Genomic DNA, 25902 nt, shown 5'->3' with positions numbered 1-25902 from the left:
ATACATATATACTAATTTATTGATTAAGCTTCAGAATGGAAGATGAACTTGCCTCTTTGCAGTCAGTGACGTCAGTCTTCATGAAGAGTTGTAGGAATTAATTGGTTTCCTTCTTGCTTTCCTGTCAACAAAACCCTTTACTAACTCCCGTACATCCATTTTTTCAGCTTCGTCAGCATTTCTAGACAGAATATAAAATCCGTGCTAAGTGGCAAACATGGAAAAGTTCGGTTTCATGTGAAAATATGGCCTATGTGCCTAACACTACTTAGTGAAAAACTGGCCAGCTAGTATTCACTGTGGAAGTAGTTCAAATAATCCCCAGAAGAATGTTCGTGCCTATATATCCCATCAGTTCTGAAGTGACATCTGGGCTGTGTACTCAAGGCACGAACCTCATCTATGTTGAAAATTTCATCGAGATTGGTTGTTTGGTTGATCGAGATTGGTTCTCAAGATTTTTTTTATAATTCCCTCCTCCCCCTCTCCTAAGTTCTACCGTCAAAGTGAATTGCTAAAAAACACTCCCAGGCCAGAACCGCATCTACGTCAAAAATTTGATCGAGATCGGTCAGGTGGTTCAAGAGATTAAGAGTCACAAACATAGTCACTTTCAATTTTATAATATAGATGAGAAATCCAAATGGTACATTCTATGTGAAATCAACCAATGAAATGATAAAATCTGACCTGACGATCTTAGATTTTTGTATAAAATTGGTGCACAGCTTTATTACAGTGGAAGATGAAAAAAATTCCAAATATTATCTCTCTTCTCCTGAAAGTGTCCCCATACAGGGTGTTCAAAATTGTCCAAAAAGGACATTTTTCGGTTACAGTGATTATTAAAAATTGTCATAAAATGGTTAATATGTGCACTAGAGATATGAAACAAACACCATTGGAAAGCTTAAAATTGCTCTACAAGTTGTACTATATTGAAAAAAAACTTTAAAATAAAAAATAACACTTCAGAAATTAAAATTAAAATTTGAGTTTTGAATTTCGCATAGAAATGTCCCTGTAAGTTTGCTCAAAATTGTCCAGATTGTAGTTTCATATGTGTACTAAAACACTACAAAGTTGCATTTTGGGCATTCAATGGGATCCGATTCAAAATTCAACATAAACCAAGCATTGCACGATATTGACCATGTGAATATCTGGGTTCAGATGGAGTTGAGTTGATTTTGAGTTTAACGTCCCGTTCAGCAGCGTGGCTATATGAGACGTGGACCTACTGATTAACGTGGAATCCGAACCACATGAGCTCCCGCCGGGAATCGAACCCGGGCCTCCAACGCCAAAGGCGCGTACGCTAATCGCTTAGCCACGGAGAAGCTCTGGGTTCAGATCGATAATCATTTGCCTGTAGCTATTTACCTGCAGCATCAAATGAATTTATATTCAATTTCATTTGTTTCTTGATGTATTCATTTGAATTTACACAATTATTCACCTTTCGAGTTATTTAGAGAGGTATTACGTTTCCGAACAGTACTCAATACAGGTCATTATTCTTGTTAGTCAGTATGGATGTTTTTAAATTTATATTGGCTACATTGATACATGTTATTTTCATTCTTTTGATTTTAGAATTGCTATTACAGAACTTATTATGAAAGGGAGGGATATATTTCCATCCGTTTCACAATATTTATATCAAATATGTTATGATACACAGTGATACTGTTCACAATCACTTCACACATTTTCAGCACAAACAATCGGTCAATAAATTATTTTTCCTATTTCAATTATGCACTTCCACATGTCTGTGACAGGGCCCGAGGCCCATGAATTTATAATGTGAGGCCCGACCCGAATCCGAAATATCTTTTAGCATTTAGGCCCGAGCTCGTGTGATAATCAAATGGGTCCGTAATAAGCCCGAATTACAGAAGCTTAATAATTAACGCAAAATTGTATTTTTATTTACAGCAGTTAGAGGTTTAATTTTGCAGTTGTGCTTCATAAGTTCCCCAGATGGAACGGTGCAATAAATATCGTTGTACAGTATATTTATAAAACTAGGCCCGAAAAACATGGCTGTGTATTTCAAAATTTACGGCCCGAGCCCGAAGTAATGTATGCTTTGTAAGCTCGAGCCCGTGCAGATCTCTGGCTTATAGATAGGTCTCCATCAGGGACGTAGTGTCCATTAAGGCTATAAGCATTAGCCTGTCCGTTTATTTATACATCAGCCTCAAATGTTGCTTCTGGATATTGATACAATTAATTTTATTAAAATGGATTTATTTTATAATACGCTGTTTAAACATCAAGCGAGTTGAAGCGAAGCTTCTGCAAGAACGCACTGAAGCAGTGATGCCAGTTTTGTAACAGCGAATTTCCCGTCCGAAGCCATGAAATCTCTCGATTAGACGCAAAATTTCCCGCCAACTAAAATAGATACAATTTATAACACCTAGTGATAATAATTTTGAAAAATATCACTTTAGAGGGCCTATAACGTGCAGTTGAACTCCTTCTCGAAACGTAGAAGCCACTACTTACAGTTATGCATGGTAATATCACAAAGATGCTGGCACAATATTAAAAAAAAAAAAAAATCAAGAACACTGTGAACATTTTTTAACGAACACCATGTTTTTCTTTATGATTTGGAAGGGAATGTTGAGTTCGGCAAAGAAACAATACAATTTTCTGGTCTTAAGATTTTTGTGTTGCTTCTCATTACTTGTTCCTTGCCAAGAAAAAAAAGCTGTAGGAATAGACAAGGTATTTTGCTATTGCATTACATTAACTAGATGCTTAAAGGTTTTTGTGTGATACTGAAGCTCACTTTTACTACAAAAGAGCTCAACGTTACATGTCTTATACCTAGCTTTGGTATCGATTCTCGACACGGACTGTAACCTCTATTAAATTGTGGATCCGAAAGCCACTCCTTGTTAGATATCTTAGTTTTATCTCTTAGGTTGTAATATAACTATAGCCCACATAAATATTCATGAGTGAGGACTTTTCTGACATGGTAGCAGTTTGTAATATACGGGTTGTTGACAGTTTGAAGAATGGATACACCCTTTTTTCCGCATAGCAATGATTTTGTAAATGACACAGAAGAAATACGATAATGTACGAACCTGCGGACGAATATTGTAAATGGACAAGAGATCATGACATATAATAAATGTTTTCCGGTGAAAAAAAAATGTTAATTGGACAAGCAGAATACAGAGAGACCTTTCGGAAATAAAATATGCAGATGACACACGTAGAACAATCTAATATATTGTTGGATTCATTAATATGCATGATATGTAACGCGGCAGCTGATGGAGAATATTCTGGAATTTTGATCGTTGGAATGAGTGAAAGAAATTGCTGGAAAGTTCCAGATTTGCTTTCAAGCGGATAGTGAAAGAATGTTGTAATTGTAATATAAAGGGAGGAAATGTTTTATTATAAAACCCTTATCGAGAATGCGCTGAAAGGAATTTTGTAATGTATTCACGATAGGTAACATATAACAATATCTATGTGGATGAAGATAAAGCGGAACTTGTGGTAGAAAAAGTAGGACATACAATTAGAATGGAGATTGTAAGATTGGGTACATTGGTGTGGAGATCATTTGAATTTAATATAAAAAATAACATGAGTGCACCGTGTGTACACCATTGCGATGAGAACAGTTTTATGTAAAGAGGAAAGTGAAGTTACACCGTGGGAAGTGTGAATGGGATGTTTGTGCATTTATGTAGAGAGAAAGAAAAATGAAATGGAATTTTTGAGTTTTACGTCCCACGGTTATGCCGGTTAGGGTAAAGGAGACGGTGATAATGAGAGATGAATGAAATGGTGGTATGAAGAAAGTGGAAGGAAACGGGAGAACCCCGAGGAAATCCACGCACACGGTGTTTGTCCACCACAAAGTTCACTTGGCAGGAGCAGGGTTTGAACCCGGGACCCCGAGCACCATAGATGAACGCTCTACCACTGAGCCACCGCGGCTCCTGTAGAGAAAAAGAGATGAACTGTATTGTATTTAATGAACGCGAAATATATAATTGTTAATGTGTTGTGTTTCTTGAAAATCCATTTGAGTTGTTATTTTATACCTAGGTTTTCTACATTCATTAAAATACATAGAATACCTTTATAACAGTGAAAATAAGTTCTTTATGGGAGCCGTAGAAAAAACAGAAAACAAAAAAGAAATCATGATGTAAATCACGTATCATGTTGGACTTCAAGGTATTTTATTATTAGTCAGAAAAGGGTGAAATAATCAGCAGGAAGACATCATTTTGTTAGGTTTTGTATAATAAGACAATTACGTGTTTTTATCATGGGTGTGTGTTGAGAAAAGAATTATAGGGGGATAGTTGATTTAAATTTATTGCAGGTAGACAGAGGTGGAAATTATTGCGTGTTGGGGAAGGCAGTTGTATTTTAACAATGGAAGGGTATGAAGTGAAAATATTTATTTTCGGAGGGTTATCCACTAGCATGCTAAGAAAGAAAATGTGTTTCCTGTCTTTTTGAAAAATTGGATCCTCTTGCATGGACGTGATGTTGAATTTAAATGGTTAAATACAAAGAGAAAACAAATGTTTAAGAAGCATTTTAAAAACCTTGGACTGTGAAAACATGTTGTGGTAGGAAAAAAATAAAGAAGGCTTCCTTTTCCTTAAGAAAAAACATTATGTTATTTTGATTCAACATGCATTATATTCAAAAGAAATATATGCGGTTTGTACGAGAACTAAATGTGTATTTTACAGAGAATTGGAGGCTTTGTAAAAATTAGCATAGCGGCTGGATTTATGTTTTAGGAGAAGTAACGTATATGTATTGTTAAGTGGTAAAGATTTCTTTGTTGTTAAAATCAGAAGGAGATCTGACATGGGAGTTTAGAAGAAATTAATGAAGGAAAGAAAATACTGTAACTTTGATTTAGGACGAGAACTAGCAAAGTGAGGGAAAACGGTGAATACGTGAGAAGAAATTATATGATCAGAAGGGTAGAAATGTTTTGTTTTCTATTTAGAAAACCTCCCCTGCTAACAAGCTTTGAAACTTATATATATAAGTTAGAAGATGGAAAAAATATAATTTTGAAGAAGTACCAACGAGGTGGAGAAAGCAGAAGAGATCAATCGTTTAAGGAAGAAGTCCCATCGTTGAAGATAAATTTGGAAAGGTAAGTAAAATTCTAATAGCATTAGATATTAGGAAAAAGTTGAAAAATATTTGATTTCAGTACAATAATAATAATAATAATAATAATAATAATAATAATAATAATAATAATAATAATAATAATAATAATAATAATAATAATAATAATAATAATAATTCTAGATTTTTTGTTGTGCAACGAAAATGTTTAGATTTTTATGTTATATAACACACATTTCTTTATAGATTTGGAAAACATTTGTTTTAAATAATCAGTATTGATATAAATACAGTAATGTGTTAAATGTTTACTACATTCTTCTTAATATTAGAATGAGCTTTAATATTATTGTTATTTAGAGGGATTTTAAGAAAGATGATATACATATTAGCCGGACTTATTTAAAGATATTTGTGTAGCATGCTTTTTTATAAACGATAAAAATCGAAATAGGATTTTCCTAATTTAAAATGTGGGCACTAAGTACATAATTATTACACTGCTCGGAAATTGTTAACGAAATTATAGAATTGAAATATATCTATGTTTAGAAATATAAAAAAGATTAAAATATTTTATTATCATTGAGCGTTTAGAAGTAATACACAACACTCGAATGAAATGAAATCTGTCAGTTTTACTTGCAATGACTATACCAAGTAGGGTAATTGAAACAGTAATGAGAAATGAATAAATGAATAAAGTGGGAGGAAATGGGAAAACCGCGGAAAAAACCCACGCACTTACTATTTATTTTACATTTAGCTTTGTAGGCGTATCATTTTAACATGATTTTTTTCTTTTTGTGAAGCTATGCCTTTTTTTTAAGATTGCTACCAATAAAATATTCGGTTTTAGTTGAACAATTTGTTACGGATTACGTACCCTGAGCGTTTTCTAAGTATCCTTCAGGACATTCCTCAGAAATTGAAATCCATGTTTTGCAAGCAACTCAAACACAATTTTCTCTAAAGTTACTATACTTTGAGTTTACTGAAGCTTTGGTGTCCCCTTTTTTTTCTTGAAGGCATTTTCACTGCCTAGTTGACGTATCTTGAAATTGACACTAAATTACACTGATGCGTAATACTGTAACACTAACTTCGCACAAAGGAAAGTACTTAATCTATGATATTAAAATTATTATTAAAAGAGGTTTATTATTAGTAAGAAGGTTCATAAATACGTTCATAATCTGGGAAAGGACTATATATAGAAAAAATCAAAATAACAAATACTGGTACAATGAGTTTTCTTTATACTCAAATAGATAGAAGAGTTTTCGTTTGACAGATAAATATTATGATCTAAAGTGAAGTTAATTCAGCAATTAAATTTATGAAACACCTACAAAACTCAGGTGTAGAGTTATATGAGAATAAAAAAACCCATTATCTGATAACGTTCATATATAGTATTACAAACAAAGAATTATTCCTTAATGAACTCTAAGAGACCCCAGGTATGAAAACTTAGAGTACTGATACAAAATAAGAGAAATCTCGGAAACTGTTGTTTGCACAAGGCTAAAATTACTTGATATACAAAAGCACATTACGATATTAGATGTCACGAAAGATGAAGATTTGATGCACATTTATTATATTACGAGGTACTTTAATTATTTTCTGAGTCTATTGTTTCTATTCACAGACCGCACATATGCGTTCTATGGTTAAATGGGATACTGCATTGACATAACTTGTGAAAATAAAACTTGTACCGATGGATGTTAGTTTATTAAATCATTTTAGTCGTAAGACTAAATAAATATATGATTTTTGATAATTTAGTATTGGGAGCAATAATTTTATACACTGTAGTATTATATGTATGTACTAGTGATGAGCAAATGCAAGACCAAGACCAAGACCGGGGTGGTCTTGGTCTTGCACATCCAGTCTTGGTCTTGGTCTTGCACTGCAACCCTTGGTCTTGGTCTTGGTCTTGGTCTTGGTCTTTCATGCAAGAGTCTTGCAAGTCTTGCATTTAGGAATTCTCAAGCTTTTCATAGGTAAATTTTACTATGGATATAAGGAATAATAAACTCTACAATGCGCCAATAGTAACGGAAATACAATGCATGTTTCTAAATGTAATATAGTTTTAACTTTGTGTAAGTATCATGATAGTGTACAACATAGGTGATGAGGTGCCCACGCTTTTAATGGGTGCCCACGCTTCACTACTTGTAAGATATGCCTAAATCACAACGTTTTGTAATCTGTTTATATTTTACACAGATCCAACACTCCACTGGTACCCAAACTGGAGAGGCTACCCCTGAGACGCATGGAAGATAAATCAATACGGCACAGATTATTGAAATACCATGAATTGCAAAATTATTTTTACACTCTAAAGGCATCAGTTTTCTTTTCAACCACCATTAGCTAATCCTTGTATTAATCAAACTTCCAATTAAATATTGAGATTTTGTTTTACTGATTCCAATATGTACTCTATGGGGCAGAAACATCGACATTACGCAAAAGTGATGAAAAATTGTAGGATTTGGATACATGGGCATGGCGAAAAAAGCAGAGAATTAGCTGTATTGAACGGATAATGAATGAGAAGGTGTTAAAAAATTAGTCGTAGGGAAAAAAGAAGAATTTTAAATATTGTTAAGAGAAGGAAGAGGAACTGGTTAGGATATTGGCTGAGGAGGAACTGTATTATGAGGGACGTGCTGGAAAGTAGTGCGGAAGGAAAGAGAGGGAGGGAGCGAAGGAGACTAGTTGAAGAAGGTATTAAAACAGAAAATTGCTACGTCAAGACGAAGAGGCTAGCTGAGGACCACCGAACATCGAAGCTTCTCAGTTGCAACAAGTAACCTGCCAATACTGACAGAATAGCTATTATGAAGATCATGATATATTTAGCAACATTGACTAAAAAAACAGAGAGAGAAAATTAAAATAATAATTATCATAATCAAAACTCTTAATATTTTAGAATAATTTGAGTGGAAACTGAAAACGATTCAACTGTCTATCTTTTGTGTAAATTCAATCTATATAAATACTTTTGACCTGTATTGGAAATACAAAATAATGGCATCAAACTCCAAGTTATTTGAAGTCTCACTTGTGAATATGGATTACTATCATCAATTACCCACTTCGTTGGGTTAAATAATAATAATAATAATAATAATAATAATAATAATAATAATAATATTTTGTTAGTCACTTTTTACTATTAGTAAAGCGCTCTCTGACATCGGTCGTTTTTAATTATTTTTATATTTCTCTCTCCTCCTCCTCCCCAAGTTGCGGGGCTGAATTTGAATTTAAACGGCATCAAAGTGTCGCTGTTCGTCTCAGAGACCCCCAAAACTAAGGATTCGGCACTAATATGGGTCATTTTCAATAAACTTATATATCTCCTTCACCCCCATGTTGCGAGGTACGGCATCGGAAGTGTCATTGTTCATCTCAATGACCTCGAAAACCATGAGTTCGACATTGATAATGGTAATTTTTGATAATTTTATATATCTTGTTCCTCCCTCAAGTTGCGGTGCTGAATTTGCATTTAAACGGGATCGGAAGTATCACTGTTCATCTTAGCGACGCCGAAAACTATGGATTCGACACTAATATTTGGTCATTTTTCTATCATTATTATGTATCATATTATGAGAGAATAAAAATGTTGTTATTATGAATAGTATTAATTCATCAGGGACCTTATTGCGTACTGATTTGCGTTATCACAGCGTAAAATTTACATTTTAGTTTTCGATAATTGACATAGCAGCAGTGGTGGCGGTTGGGCGTTAAATGTGGGGGGGGGCAAGACATGATCTGAATATTTGCATATAAATGTTAATTTTCCTGCTTGTTTCTAATATTTTGTTTGACAAAAAGTTGTATAACTAATAGGATACTATCTTCTTTCAGTTAAAAAACCGTATATAGTATTTCGTATTTTATTAAGTAAATTGACGAAAGCAAAAGCAACACTAGTAGGTAGTAGCCCTTTGTACTCTTAAAACTACAAAACTGTAAGAAGAGATTTGATTCCTTGCTCATGAACATCTTAAAATTCTGTCTGGAAAACTATGTGATCAGATTATTGAATAACAAATTTGCGAAACAAAGAAAGAGGTGAGGTGATTTTAGTTTAGCGTCCCTTTCAGCAGCGAGGCTATATGAGACGTGGACCTACTGATTAACGTGGAATCCGAACCACATGAGCTCCCGCCGGGAATCGAACCCGGGTCTCCCACGCACGAAACAAAGAAAGAGAAAGGATAATATTAATCATAGTAATAAATAATGATGCTTGTTTTGCAAGCCATATTGAAACAGGGCTTAATGAACAACTTAATTTTTAATTCCACATATGCTATTAAATGTATGTTATTACTCTTAGAAAATGAAAGAGTAAATACTACAAGCATATGCTACGACATTTAAAGAAATATTTGCTTTTGCAACTTCCCGAAACATGTTCGTTACCGTTAGGTGCAGTTTTCACTTCAAAACACGACAATACTTAGAATCACTCCATACTCCAGTTATACAAAATAACACTAAAATCTAGAATTATGTTGAAGTCACTAAATTTAATTGTATATACACTCGTACACCCCTAACATAGCACTACACTCATATATTGCACTACAAAACAATGGAAAAGATAGAAGCTGTTTCTTAAGAAATTAAAACGCAATTTCTGTAGTTTTCTTTACTCCACGGGAAGACAACCAATACATACTCACAGAACGGCAAATATATGGCACCATTTTTTCTATGAACCAGTATATACATACAAAAACTTTACTTTTCTAAATGAAACTATATACATTAATGGGTTACTTCAAAAAAGTGCGGGGGCAACTGCCCCCCTTTGACCCCTAATCGCCGCCCATGCATAGCAGTTACGTTGTATTTTTTGCGTTGCGTTGCTATCCGCAAGTTTTTCGAAGATCGATACTGAAGAAGAACTCAGATGATTTATAGTTTATTTTTTTCATACTTTCAACCTACAAATAGTTTTTTTTTTTCTGTAAAAATCATCAATTGACTGTGAGCTATTGCTCCATTGTTTTCCATTAATATGCTGATATGTGTTGTTGTGGGTGAAGTGCTTAAGTTTGTTTATGATTTGGGGAAGTTACACTTAAGATCGTCTTATAGCTATACGTTTTTATTTATTTGTTTCTTTGAAACAGTAATACAGTGTATGTGTGATATGCGAATATTGCATATGTAAGGAAACCGTATGTGTAAGGGAAATATGAAGCAGAACCACTCTTATACTTTTTCTTGCATTGTATGAAAAATATATTGCATGAATTAGCAGTTTTCTATCAAGTATTACCGCGTAGTCAGAACACTAAGACGTGATCGTTTAAATAAGGGCGGGATAGATTTTTTGGGGGGTTAACTTAAATTCACTTTACACTCATATATACATACAACAAAAATTGCAAGTTTTAGGGGATTGGGCCCCTCCTAGCCACCCTCTAGCTACGAATCTAATTTCAGCCTAACCACTTCAAAACTTCACGCTACGTTACTGATCTCCATGGCGTAACATCTATTTATAAATCCTGTAATTTAGTGAGACACCCCACTGGGATACGTGACACATCGGTTGAGTCTTTTTAAGCTATGAGTGGCCAACTCGCGAGCATATATCACTGAGTTGATGCTTGGCAGAGAAACCATCTTAGCCTTGATACTAGTAAATGAGATTAACTCTGCAGTAAGTGAGGCACACGCGGTGGCTGCGTGTATAACATTCTTCTAGTGCGAAGAGTCTTTAATATCAGGCTGTGCGAGCTTGTGCTCATAGGTACACTCATGTCTAAAATTATTGTCGCATGTCTATAAAGATGTTTTTCCAGGAATATAATTTGATAACGAATACGCCCGGTATTTCTTATAATGTTAGTATGCGTATAATAGATAAAGACATGTATGTGGCAAATTACATGTCAAAAGAGCAGTAAATAAGAACAATAAAACGAAAATAAAATTTTCTTGTCCATTTAGCAACATTTTATTTTACTCAACATAATTTTCGTATTCATAATTCTTTCCCTATGAAATTTACCACAAATATACATTTCCCGTTTATGCGCATAGCATCAGTATTAAAAGTACCCTGCAAAAGCATTATCAAATTATATTCTTACAAGAAGATAGTTATAGATAGGCGACAATAATTTTGGACATGAGTGTACATGGAACTCTCTAGTTCTTCGAGATCATTCTTTTTATTAAAAAAAAACGTACCCAGGTATTAATCATTCGTTTTTTTATAACTAAGGGACATCTAAGTTTTCAGAATTCATTCACACAAGCAAAATGTTTCTGTTGCTGTTCTATTAAAAAAATATATCATTATTCTACGAATTTCATCCTCGTACTTTTTAAAAAGGAATTCATTACCTCTCAAAAGGCATTAAAATATCACACCTTCTTATAGCCAGTGAAGTAACATATGAGGTTTTGTAGGATAGTTAATAGTAGGTCTAAAGTGTACACAGACGTAAGTAGGGGAGTGAGTCCTAGGGGTCCGGTTCCCCGAAATCCCGACATTTCTATAAATTTAGTCTAATTTTAGGTGTAATTTTACAAATTTTAATATAATTCAACGTCATATTGAATTTGAAACCCCGAAAAGCTTTGACCCCCCCCCCAAAAAAAATAAATATATTCCTGTGTTCGTCCCTGAAGTGTACTACTGCACTCAACTTCAATAGAGGATAAAGACAAATCTATTCACTGGTTAACAGAATAGAGGGAAAGACAAACGAAGTTCACTTACGGAGCAAAACACTTTTCGGTATCATCAACAAATACTTTTCGGCGGTATCATTCAGTCTCCTGCCAGAATATATTCTATCAAGGTCCGTCGACTAACAGTAGGGTCGACGGACCTTGATATTTTATAATATAGTGAATGCCATCTACTGACTTAAGAAAGAACTACATGTAAAAGATCGTGCCTCCTGCTGCCACCTAACACAATTCAATGGAACTATATAATAAGCCGAGCTCGCCAGCTGCAACGTCATTTATCTTATCTTTCCATACGCTATAGTTTCCGCTTCTTCCTCTCCTTGTCCAGGGCAGGAGGGCAGGGATGCCTACCCCCTCTCTCATATATTATATATAAGCTACTAGCCCACATACCACAACAGAAATCATTTAGTACCTTCGGTATATTAAATACTCGCCCACACCGATGAACCATTCGCCCCGGGCGAGTGGGGAGTAGTTATTTGCATCCTTGTATATATATATATATATATATATATATATATATATATATATATATATATATATATATATATATATATATATATATATATAATGAATAACATGGAAAGTAATGTTTGCTGTATTGTAGCATAGTTACTGGTTGTAGTTTGTTTCCAGCCAGAGTTCGGTGGCCCCCAGCACTAAATGTAGTCTTGGAGTCTCATTGTTGGAATAAAACTAACGGTATTATAAAATCCTGTTTGAGGCCCTTTGTTTGTGACCTAGTAAGAATGTATTTCAACAATATGAAGAATGGGAACCCAACATCGTATTATCTAAATATGTATTGGGGCCCCATGAATGCCGAAATGAGACTGACTTTTATAAAATGTTGCTGGGGCCCTCTTTTAGTCGTTTGACAAGTTATTGCAACAGCATAAAGAAACAGAACAGGTTCCCACCTTGGGGCCTTATTACCACGCCTATAGACTATTTTGTGAAGCTCCTATATGCTACATGGGAAGGGACGATGGGGTCCTCCAAGTGAGACTCCTGCTGGGGCCCTATACCCACTAGTCCGAGACTGCCCTTGTCCCGAGCTCAGATAAATTGCAATTATACAGGGTATGTTCTTTAGCAAATAGTGTCCTGCTGCATAACCTTCATATTTTGACCGAATATATATATATATTTGGAAGGCAGCCTGTTTGACAGACTCTCCAGAGAAGTCCATTTTATTCTATGTACCTACATTTAAGATCCACAATATTTTACCCCTACCTTGGTTGTTAACATAACTTCGGTTTTAATAATAATTTGGGGTAACGTTTTGTTTATATCTCCATACCTTCACATATTCTACGGTTTTGGATTATGAGACTGGAGTTTAGGGTCTCTCTCACCTTTTAGATCATACTGTTTCCCACTACATTTTCCCTCTTTCCTCCAATTTTGAGCTCTGTTTACCTGGGTACCTGGGTGCTTCGACCGCTTCACTGTCTGAACTTCTTTCCCGACTTCGAAACTTTTCCGACTGATTTTGACGTTTCCTTTCTCCCGATTATGACATTTACGTTCCATGTTCATAACCTTATCACATTTATTACTTCGTACGTTTCTTTAATACTTCATCATCAGGGCCGGATTTACGCATGAGCCAATTGGGTCATGATCCGGAATAGCAAATTATCACGGACTTTTAAAAATCATCACATCAAATCAACCATAAGTTTATTATCTAAAACTGATAGTTATATTCCAGATATAAGTATTTTATCTTTCCACTTTCACTTCAATATTGGTTATTCATTTCACTGCCTGAAACTTTTCTACCAGATTTATTAATATTGGGGGGCGGCAGAAACATTAAATACGCCCCTGTTCCCACTATCTCTCTTAGCTGTTACTTATCATAATTACGTCACATATTTTTTATTACTTGTGTAATGTATAAGACAATTGGCAACGCTTTGCGTAGCGTTTGTAGCGAATGACAGAAGAAGAAGAATTTATTTCAATACTAAGGCTGTATGAGATGTGGAATCCGACCCACATGATTTATCACCGGAAATTGAACCCGTTTCTCCAGGGTCAAAGACATGTATTATCTGTCACAATAAAAAAATATGTTTTTTGCAGGATATTATTTTGCCCCTTGTAGCAATTTAAGATATGAGTAAAGTTCAGTTCATTCGTTTAATTGACCTTTCTAAAACTTTTAAGCTGCAAATCGTGGTAAAATAAAGCATGTTACGTTTGCAAATGCAGTTTACGCAAGATGTAATACAAATATTGTAACATGAACGGAAAATAAAAAAAACTGTTATATATTAAGTTTCACACAAATAGCCTTGCTGCTGAAAGAGACGTTAAACTCTACTCAACTCAAATAATAATAATAATAATAATATAATACTTGAATGTTTAAAGTTTACCGCAGGAGTTGCAGCACGTGAATATTTGGCATAGTAGGTATCGTTCTTACCTACCGGTCAGTTGGTCCGTGTTCGAATCTTCATGAAGTACACTTTCTTATTATTTCTTTTCGTTGAATGAATAGCTACACAATATTGTATACAGTTTTAGATCTGGTTTCATCCTGTTAGATTTTTCTTACTTTCTTTCTTTTTTGTTAAAGTATTAAGATAAAACAACAAGTATGATTCTAGATCAAAAGTTGAGATATGCTAATTTTCTTTCATTAATAAAAATATAGAAATAAGGTTAGATTCAAAACTAAATATACACGTAATTGAAACAAATGTAGTGAGTTTCCACCGGTTGACTCACCATGCATTTATGTGTTTGACCGTCCATCTCACTGTCTCGCCATAACTCTCGCAAAGCTTATTCGATTTTAATGAATCTTGGTATATGCCTTTCTACAATATTTCAAAATAATCTTATTGTTTGATGTTGCAAGAATCTATCAAGAATAAAGGACTGAAAAAGAAAAATCCACCCAATGTTATGTTTTTACATTAAAATACGAGGACAAGTCAAGAAAGACTTGGACTGATTTTTTCCCCGGCAGTTCTGATAATGCTGGAGCTTCATAGTTTGGCATACAAGTAGGGTGGGTCTTGCTGTGCATATATATAAAATGTTGTTAAGGAATCATTGCATGTTTGGTAACCACGACTTTTTATTGCAGGTGATGTTCTGCGCCGCCTCTAGAAGTCGCCTGTAGAAGAAATGGAGTCATTACGAGATGAACAATTTGCAGCTATACGGTTCTGCTATCGCCTGGGGAAAAGTGCAACAGAAACTCTAGGAATGTTGAGAGCAGCCTACAAAGATGACGCTCTGCCACGAAGTACCGTGTTCTGGTGGTTCAAAGAGTTTAAAGAGGGCCGAATGACAATCACGAAAGCTGGTGGACCAGGTGTATCAGCGTCAGCTGTTACTGAGGTGAACATTAACACGGCAGCAGTCATTGTTAGAGAAGATCGCCGCATCAGTATCGACGATCTGGCAGCCACACTACGCATATCTCATGGCAGTGCCTTCAAAATTTTGCATGACCACCTCCACATGAGCCAAGTGTGTGCGCGATGGATTCCGCGACTCCTGACACCAGAGCAGAAGGCCGTTCGAGTGGAGACTTGCAGGGAGCTGTTGCAAAGGTTTGAGGATGGTGGAGACGCCTACCGCACCGTGCGACTTTTTTCTATTCCCTGCCCTGAAAATCCAGACTGCGTGGACGCCGCTTCTCCGATAATTCCGAGGTTCTGAAGGCATCGGAGGCGGTTTTGAAGGACCTCTCAAAGAATGGCCTGCGACACGTGTTTGAGGACAGGAAGACTCGAATGAAAAAGTGCATTCAAATGGGCGGGGACTACTTTGAAAAGGATCATGTGCCTGTTGCTGAGTAATAATAAATTGCCTAGAAAAAAAATCAGTCCAAGTCTTTCTTGACTAGCCCTCGTAAAAAAAATACTATTTTCTGATACGAACTACGTAAAAGTTATTTGAATTCGATAAAACGCAGTGCATGTTCTCTATAGGGACACCAATTATCCGCTTCGGTTGAAACCAATCAAGGATAAATACGTAAAAGGAGGGAGCAATTTTCCCCTGCCCCCCACAAGTTACGGCCCTGGTAAAAGGGGATAAGTTTCTTCAAATTTCGAAGCTTTATTATTGAAATCATAGGGCCTATAATATAACTATTTCTTCTTTGATAATTTTTACACGAATGATTCGATTTTAATGCAATATAGCGTATACTTTGTTTTATTGCAGATTTCAAATGATAAGCGGCATGGCCTTGAGTTGACTTCCAATTGGCTTTGAGCGGTGTTGACAATTCGCGACAAGCAGTCCTGCACGCTGACTTCTCGCGCTACTGCGAATCTTGACAATACCAGAGGCGCTTATTAGAAATATTGTATTAGCACATCAACTGCTCACTTTACGAAGTAGAGAAAATAATTACGAACACATACGTGAAAACTACATCTTTTATGTCAACTGGTTGTCATGATACATGCTTTTAAAGGTTTCCATATAAAACAATTAGTAAAACGAGCGATAAGTCCCGCGTCTAATTTCCAGTGGATTTTTCTTCAATTTGGAAATAGAACTCAACTTTTATTACAGAATAATCATTGGTATAACCAGCAGGTTGTTCTAGGGGAACATTACTTTCAGGGGGAGGAAAGCTTTTCACACATTTAAAAGAGAACAAATGATCTCTTTCAGAATATGAAAGCATTTTAACTCACCATACATACTATACACATGTTATATTTTCACGATGCTACCTTATCAAAAGACGGATCTTGACAGTACTGAGTTGTAGATGAATCAATAAGCTATTCATAAGAAAACAAATGCTGTTTATAGCAGTCTGTTTATCTGACTTTGTATTTATATGGGTTAAAATAGTAAAGGAAAAAAAAACTCGAAAAAATATCAACTCAGATATTATTATGCAATAATCTAATAGAGAGTTCATACAGTGTACTCCCGGTTAGGGAAATGAGAATATAAAGCATATGGTTAATTTTAGTTGTTTTAATTAGGTACAGAAACCGTATTGATGATGTTTGATTTTTTTAATTTTCATATTTTATTATAAACGTCCCTCATTTGCATTAACTATTAAATAAGTTCATTAAACACATACCAGGAACCTCATTTTGGAGTTGGAAATAGTTTGGAAAGACAGGGTCCCCTTTTCCCCCGTGGCTACACGCCTTTGCAATCTGATTCATATATATATATATATATATATATATATATATATATATATATATATATATATATATATATACCTAACATCGTAAGAACAAAGCACTGCCTTCTACATCCGTCCGCTCCCTCTAAGCTGCCTGCTCAACAGCCAAAAAATGCGTGTACCGTTCATCACGAATTCGCCACTAGGTGGCAGGTCCTACCATGGCATTCTACCGTTTGACAGTCAATCCTGTTGCGTTGCAGTTTGACATGTGTACGTACCCAATACATGCTAATAAAAAGAATGTAAAGAAATCTAAATGGTTTGCGTAAAAGTTATAATATGCGGTAGTCATTGAAGAAGTAGAAAAAAATATTTGTTCAAATAGAAACACATTTGTTGATGTTACGGCTGAGGCACCAAAATGAAAATACGCTCAATCATATATTGGCCTAAATACAATATATATAATTTTATGCTTTCGTGTGAAGGAACTCCGATGCTATAAGCATGAGTGCCGATCCTGGGGGGCGGGGGCCCCGGCCCCCCGCATTGTACTTATGAATATACGATATTCGGTATAATTTGAATGCAATTTGTCTTAAAATCCTCATATATGTCTTCTGCATCTGAATGCCCCCCTCCCAAATTTACTGAGAAATCGGCGCCATTAACTATAAGAGTAATTATACAGGGTGGTTCAAAAGTAGGTGCACGCCTACACCCCTGCATTGATCAGGTATACCCTCTAACATTCTAGCTTATAGGTTCATTTGTTTCGGTTGTTCCGAGCTTAAGATATAAGTACAAATACATTAAGAATAAATAATAAAGAAACTAAGTCTACCTTATGGATAGCAATAAGGAATGATATAAAAAGCAATGGGTTGATCAGTAAGTTACTGTATACCTACTTTTGGGCCACCCTCTCTCTCTCTCTCTCTCTCTCTCTCTCTCTCTCTCTCTATATATATATATATATATATATATATATATATATATATATATATATATATATATATATATATATATTATATAGATTGTTTTTACTCTAAGCCAAATTATACATTGTTTTAGTATTAAAATTAGTGTTGCCCACGATACGAGACAGCAGCTATGAGAAACGAGATGACAAAGCTGTCTCACAATATAGCAAGAGCTTCTTGAGATGAAGTAGCTTAAATCTTGTCTCGAGAGCAACAATATCCAATATATACAAGTGACTATCGTTTCTGACTGTGAAACTACAGTAGACTTCCAAGCTATGCAAATTGAATACTATATTGAAGACATGGAGTATAGTCTTGGGACTGAATCGATTACTGAGAAACGTTTCGCAAAGTCTCTTATCATTTTTACTATATGAAAATCAACATTGAAACTGGAGGTAGTACTGAATTTCTTCAACTTCCAGTTTTACTGAAATATAGGGGTGCAGAGGTTATTTCCCTGAGACCATGAATCAATTTCCAAAAACAGTTTGTGGCTATCTATCACCGTTTTGAGTTATAAGCTTTACTGTTGAAACCGGAAGTGGTCGATTTCAACCACTTCCGGCTTAAGTAGAAGGTAGTCCAAGGAGACGGAAAATATTCCTGGGACACTGAATCGATTCCCGAAAACTGCATGTTAATAGCTCTTGCCGTTTTTGCTCTGATACCTGTCAACCGAAGGACATAGCCGTTCTATAAGACTACCAACACTTATACATAGTATAGTTTGGAAGTCTAATACTGGAGAGATCTTTTTCATTTTATAAATCCTCGTCAATATACCTCATTGTTCAACTCATCAAATGTGGAGTATATAGTTAGTTTATTGACTTAGAGAGTTTCGTATATGCAACTGCCAAAGGCTTGAGGAAAAAAAAAAAAAAAAAGAAAATCTAGTATCATTCATGTATACCCCTATTAATGTTCTTACGTAGTTCATTATCGGATGGTATTTCATGAAATAACATTCCATTATATTCAAACTTGGCTTTTCTTGCTTTGCAGAATGATACCCAACAATATAAGACCATTTTATTTTCTAAACTATTGGAAAAGCGTGGTCATTCCTATGCAAACCATAAAGATTACTTACAAAAATGGGCAGTACGTGCTGCACTCTAGCGTCGAAATTAGAAAACAAGCGTTCACGCGGGAGACAATGGTTTTTGAAAAGAATGAACAGGCAGGTAAGTGAATCGAGGAGGCGGTGGAACAAAGTATGGGAAGTTCGTAATATTGTTTTGAAATTTACTTCGGGATAAATTGTTCCTTATTCGACAGAAAAAACGCAGTATGTTTTTTTTTCTTCACGTTTCACTACCTTACATATATGCGACCACTTATTCCCTCTTTCCTCCTCCAGCAGGGATTCAGAAGCACCAGGCGTCTGAATGGTGTCGTAAATTATCGTAACCCAAAACAAACTCGATCATATGGACTTGCTTACGAATCAGACGGATTATTTTTGTGTGACGACTAAGCCCAAGAATGTTATTTGCTATGAAAACTGAGAAGGAAACAAAGGGCTAGTTGTGTAGGAACGTAACTTCTCTTCTAGCACAAACAGAATTCATCAGTATCTGGGTCACTTTCTTTCGTGGTAGTTCGTTTCTTCTCCAAAATTATAGCTGACAATGTCTTTAAGCAAACCGAGTACAAGTGCGGAGCTTTCTTTTAAAAAAAATAAAAATAAAAAATAAAGTGCTACGAAATCAGGCTCGAAGAATTATTTTTTGTGTTTACATTTTTTTTAGCCCATGATAATAAATTTATAGGACTCAGATTCAGACAATGACAAAATATTAAATGACATAGACGATAGTGAAAGTAGTGTTGAAGACGAGTGTTTAGCATATCCACTGGAAAAGTTAATAGGTAAGTAATTTAATTGCTATATATACTTCTAGGATGCACAGTCAAAATTCTTGAGTTTGCTGGAATAGTATATTTACATTGCGAATAATGTTTCCAACGTATGTGTCATAATCTCAACTGAAGGAAGAGCAAGAAGGGAAAGGGGAGTCCATGATCCGGCAACACCGCGCGGAATATCGCGCACCATTGGCTATTGCCCGTGATGCTTTACATCTGAAACACACAGTAGGCTTTCCGATCACCCACTCATGGTGTTAGTCTGTCAAGAATTTTTGACGCTGTTTGCGTGTTGGAAACAGGGATGAATTCAAGGGTAGCTCAGGGAGGAATCTGCCCCCTCCCCCGAAGAAAATTCATTCTCCCCGGAGAAACTCTCATTTTTTCAATCTTTTCGTGCACGTGCAGACGAAACTCGATCTCTCAATATATATGTAAGTGACGAGACTTCCGTAAATGACGAGACGCATTTTATATTATTATAGTGTATTCACTCAATAGGAATGCAGTTCGGCAAATGTCTTTGAAGTCCCCATGATGAATTTTACAATAGTATCCCTTCCTCCCTCCATCCTTCTTTTGACTGCATTTTCGGGGTTGCAACGTCTTAATACCCACTATATGTCTGTTCTCTCTTTCCAATAATATTGCTAATATGGAACAGGTGTCAGCGCCAGGCAATGTAAGAACAAGGAAGCTGGTCTTGGGAAAAGGAATTGGACTGTGGTAACTAAAACTCCATGTGGATTTTGCATGCTCTTGTCAACTGTTTGAAATGAGGATTCTTGTTGGTCATTTAGTTATCGGAGTATTTTTCCCAAGATCCCTTGGACGAAGACATGCCCCGAATCAGCACAAGTGGAAGGCGGCATTCTTTATATACGAACTGCACTCCGATTGAAGAAACAAAATATACAATATTAAGCATGTAACATCTAAGATAGAGTACTAAATAGACAATAGAATATATGAACGAGTTTGGCAGAACATGAAGTTGTCAACTGTTGATGAAAGGTGTGTATTTTAGTAGGTACTATACTCGCCCTATATTATATATTAGTAGGTAGCACTAGCACAGATTGAGATAGGAAAGGAAAGATAAGGAAGATCCTTCGATTATATATTTCATATGATCTCTGATGTAGCAGACTTCAGTTCTTAAAAATTAACAGTTGTTGCATTATTTGAAATACAGGACCTAAATCCCATTTTTCGATCGGAAGTAACAGATGTGTGTTTTTTTAAACTAAATTGAAGTCAGAGGGTGAGATTCATAAAGCTTCATTTAGAGGGATTAGGGAGGAAGAGTTGTCCACCCTGGATTTCAGATTTATATAGATTTTATCGATAAAATAGTAGTATTTCTGTGAAAGATTGCTGTTGAAGGTGACGAAGATCCTACTGAAGATTTCGTGGACAAAGTTGTATGCAACGAAGAAACCAAGACGAATATGCTTGATTTAGAATCAGAGGTGTGAGAAATCGCAAAACTTTTTATTAAAATATGTCTATGTATGTTTGTTTTAGGAAAATTAAAATATTTAAGTTATTTTAAATCTTCTTTTACCAAACTTCTACATTAATAAAAACAGTAAATGAAATGAAATCTGTGAGTTTTACGTCCCACGGTTATGCCGGTTAGGCTAAAGGAGACGGTGATGATGAGTAATGAATGAAATGGTGGAATGAAGAAAGTGAGAGGAAACGGGAGAACCCCGAGAAAACCCACGCACACTGTGTTTGTCCACCACAAAGTTCACTTGGCGGGGACTGGGATCGAACCCGAGACCCCAAGCACCAGAGGTAAACGCTCTACCACTGAATTAATAAAAACAGTAACTACTGTAAACAGGAAATAATAACAAAAATAACTACTGTAAGTAGCAATTAAAGTTTAGTCTAAAGATACTGTTTTTTAATTACATTAATCTTACATTGAATATTTATCCGCAATTAGCCTCAATATTAGGTAACATGTGCATGTGAGTGGGTTGCTTTCTTGCAAAAAAATACAGAAAACGTCCCTCCCTCCGGAGAGTTCACATTGTCCCCCGGGTGAAAATGTCTGAATTCAACACTGTTTGGAAAATGAAATAATGTCCACTAATCAGAGCTTCACTACCAAGTGTAACATCAGTATGTATTCTAAAACTTTTAAATTCTATTATGAAACATTCGCGTGAGATTCAAAAGAAATATAACTTTTAATGTAACATTTTATGGTAATGACATTTACACTAAAAGACAATGGCAAATTGATAATGAACTTAAAAATAATTGTTACAACGATGAAGTGGAAAAGTATATTCTCAGTCGCATAGCTCGGTGCAAAGACCTGGGTTCGATTCCCAGTGGAAGCTCATTTCTTCGGGACTCAAGCCGTAAGTTAATGTCTCATATAAGCTCGGTGCTGAAAGGGACAACAAACTCAAAATCAACTAGCCCATCAGTCTTAGAGCTCGTAAGATTAGAGTAAAATAGTTGGTTTGTGATCCGTGGAGAGTAGCAATTAATCTAAAAACCATGTATAGTGCCAGGGAGGTACGCAGAGGATGTGTCCGGGAGTCTGGATTCCCGAAATCTGACATCTGTAAATTCAAACTTATTTTAAGGGTGATTTTAGGAATTTTAATATAATTTATCCTCAGATTAAATTTAGATACCTGTGAAAACCATTGAATACCTGAAATAAATTCCTGCATATGTCTCTGCATGGAAGAATTTCCACGTAAACCAAAATACATCAAAGTAATAAATTTGGGTATAAAAGTCAATCTCTCCCTAAAGCACCGTCACCTGTAAGTAAATTTGAGATTTTTAGCTTCCTAATATGCGCTCGAAAGAACAGTAAATTTGGGAAGAGGATACTAAAGTTTCGGGGGAAGAACGGTAAATTTGGGGGGTTGGCCCCAAGCCCTTAGTGGAACTCATTTGTTACTTGTCCATACGGAATAAAAAGTTAAGTCAAGCACTACTAACAATTGTTAAGTGGAGAAATTCGTTAACTAGTAAGAGAGTGGACTGGTGGTGATTGTCAAATGACTGCGAAAACTCGTTGACAATACGAGAAGATGCAGGTATAAATGTGCTTTTCTACGTTAAGGAACAGAAGCTCCCTGCCACATATTCAATGTAACTGGATGCGGCTGCAGTGCTCATGCAACCACAAACACTCTTATTCTTTCACCTTCATTTATATGAATTTTTGAGAGAGTATCAACATTGTCTTACGATCAGGAGCAGTGTTTTATTTTTACACAAAAACAATTTTGATGTTATAAAAACGAATAGCGGCACAATATAGAAGGTATTGTAGCAGAATCGTCTGCCTTTTACACTATTGCTCACTTCCGTTTAATTAACCATGAAGCCCTGGAATTCAAATGAAGACAATATGCCAGTCGAATAGTTTTTATGGTAAATAAAGCCAAATAAAGATATATATATAAAAAAGCCTTTAGGATTGTATTATAAATTAATAGATAGAAAACGTACAATATTAACTACTGATCAAACTTTATCAAGGAGTACTTACCTTGACGCGCCTGGATCTCCGAGTCATGGCTCCTTAAATAAAGAAAAGAAAATATTAATGTAAGATAAAAATTTAGTAAATTATATTCTCGCATTGATCACAACATAAACACAAAACAATACTAGGGGTGCTAGCTAACAAGGAAGATGGTAATCATAACACAAATAGTGTCCCTGAAATTTGAAGGGGAATTGAAAAAATGTAATTGAACCATTTAAATGAGTAGCAGGTAAAAAAAATCCATAGAGTTATAATTTACACAAGGTAACCATGTATTAATAAAGATTGTACCCGAAAAGCCATATTGAAAATCGGACTAAGTCAGGTAAAGGCGAGATTGCATTTACAAGGAAGGTTCATGTCAGGAGAATAATTTTCTTGCACCAGGCTGGTAATACGCGAGGCTTATTCACTTTAATATTAAGAGCTACTGTGCTAAACTAAACACGGAAGTCTAGAGGGGTAAAAGCTTCATATTTCGATTCGTTGGTTGGCTTAGAGATTAGCGTCTTTTTTCAGCAGCGAGGCTATATAAGACGTGAATTCTACAGTTTAATGTTGAATGCGAACTACACCAGCAACCCCTGGTAACACTGTTCTACAATAATAATAATAATAATAATAATAATAATAATAATAATAATAATAATAATAATAATAATAATAATAATAATAATAATAATAAAATAAATAAATAAAATAAAAATTTCTATTTCTGGGTAACAAAGTAGTGATTCTGAAAGGATTTTCACTCTTGAATTCAAATCTGATTTTAGTTTTTCTGCATCAGGGATAGTTTTGGAGTAATCAGCACGTAATGTTTGTGTTTGTAAAGCATTACTATATATTGTTGACACTATATATTACATAGAATTGTAGATATGCGAAACAGCTGTCGACCGTACATAATGGTTTACTTTTTTCTTTTGTACTGAGTGTCTCTCTTGTCTCTAATGACACACCAGCAATAGTCTGCCAGCATGGTGGGCATCCACTTCCCTTCATAGCGTTTTTCAATGGTGGATATATCTTTATGAAATCTTTCTCCGTGTTCATCGGATATGTCACAGCAATTACTGGGGAAGTAATCCAGATGTGAGTCCATGATATGCACCTTCAAGGACATTTTGCACCCTAAATCCTGATAAGCTGCAAGCATTTTATCCACCATTATCTTATATTTAGGGTCCCGTTTTCTCCCAAGGAAATTTTGGGTTACTTTCGTAAAACTCATCCATGCGCGCTTTTCTTTCCCTGTCAGACATGCCTCAAAACCTCTATCTTTCTGCAGTTCTCGTATCTGCGAACCTACAAACACGCCCTCTCTTATTTTTGCAGCTGATAGTCGAGGAAATTTGTCAGCAAGATATGCAAAAGCTGGCCCATTGGGATCCATTACCTTCACAAGCTTTTTAATAAGTCCAAGTTTTATATGTAGGAGTTTTATTTCTAGGATCTACAAGACTGTCCCGTTGCACATTCTTTTCACCAACTGTCCAATTGAGTTTAGGCCACTCCTTTTTCACATAGTGGGAAGTTCTTTCCCGACTATCCCATTCGAAGCATGCATACTTCGTGTAACCTTGTTGCATCCCTAATAATAATGCTATTACCTTGAAGTCACAACACAACTTCCACTTATGTTCACTGTACTTAATTAAGGTCAATATCTTTCTAAAAATTTTATAACTCTCTTTGGTAAAAGTGGCATATGCAATAGGGATTGAACGCAGTTTATTATCGATATGCAGCAATACACCTTTTAAGCTATTCTTCGAAGCATCCAAAAATAATCTCCATTCACCAGGTTCGTATGTTATGTACAAGGCTGTCATTAATCCATGAATATCATTGCAGAATGTCACGGAACTATCACTGGCAAAATAAGACAAAAGCACATTCTCTGTTCCTGAAGGTTATGTTGGTTGTTTCGTGGAGAAGGTTATATTCCTGTAACCTGGAGCCTAACAATGCTCCTTTCTGTTTACTGAGTCCTAAGTCTCGCACTAAATCATTTAAATCATCCTGCTGTAATACACGTGGCGTGGGCGTACTCGTGCCTTGATACGGGGATCCCTTCTTTTTTCCGGAGAAGATGTAAGTTCTGTAGTGCTACTTTCTTCACTATCACTCATCTCTTCTATATATGTAGGCCTTGAAGGAACTGGTAAAGCTTCAGAATGTGCCACAGGTCGTCTTGCTGACGGCAGATCCGGATAAACAATATGTTTCTTTGATTTGCTGTTCGTGAATCCCTGAATTTTGGTTAAGCAGAAATAACAGTCTGTCAAATGGTCCCTTGGTTCCCTCCAAACCATCGGTACAGCAAATTATGAAACGTTCTTTCCTTGCCACCACTTAATTAATTTACAATAACATGTAGCACACCATATATTAGGTGACTACTTCTTATCAAAATCACCAGCTCGGGCGCCAAAGCATTG

General features: G+C 35.5%; 1 protein-coding gene across 5 annotated transcripts in view; it reads right to left on the bottom strand.

The window, feature by feature from the left end:
- LOC145694742 (uncharacterized) overlaps positions 1-25902 on the bottom strand; it is a 753582-nt gene that overhangs the window by 514905 nt on the left and 212775 nt on the right. For all 5 annotated transcript variants that reach the window (XR_014133041.1, XM_081771342.1, XM_081771336.1 and 2 more), the window contains one exon: positions 23459-23490. Coding sequence is in view for 4 of the 5 variants with exons in the window: in XM_081771342.1 (XP_081627468.1) it covers positions 23459-23485 (27 nt within the window). In the remaining variant the exon portion in view is untranslated. Of the gene's footprint in view, positions 1-23458; positions 23491-25902 lie in introns of those variants that run through there.

The sequence above is a fragment of the Thermobia domestica genome, chromosome 9 (genome assembly GCF_964235325.1).
Source record: "Thermobia domestica chromosome 9, izTheDome1.hap1.1, whole genome shotgun sequence".
Taxonomy (NCBI): Eukaryota; Metazoa; Arthropoda; class Insecta; order Zygentoma; family Lepismatidae; genus Thermobia; species Thermobia domestica.
This window is presented reverse-complemented; position numbering and strand designations above follow the sequence as displayed.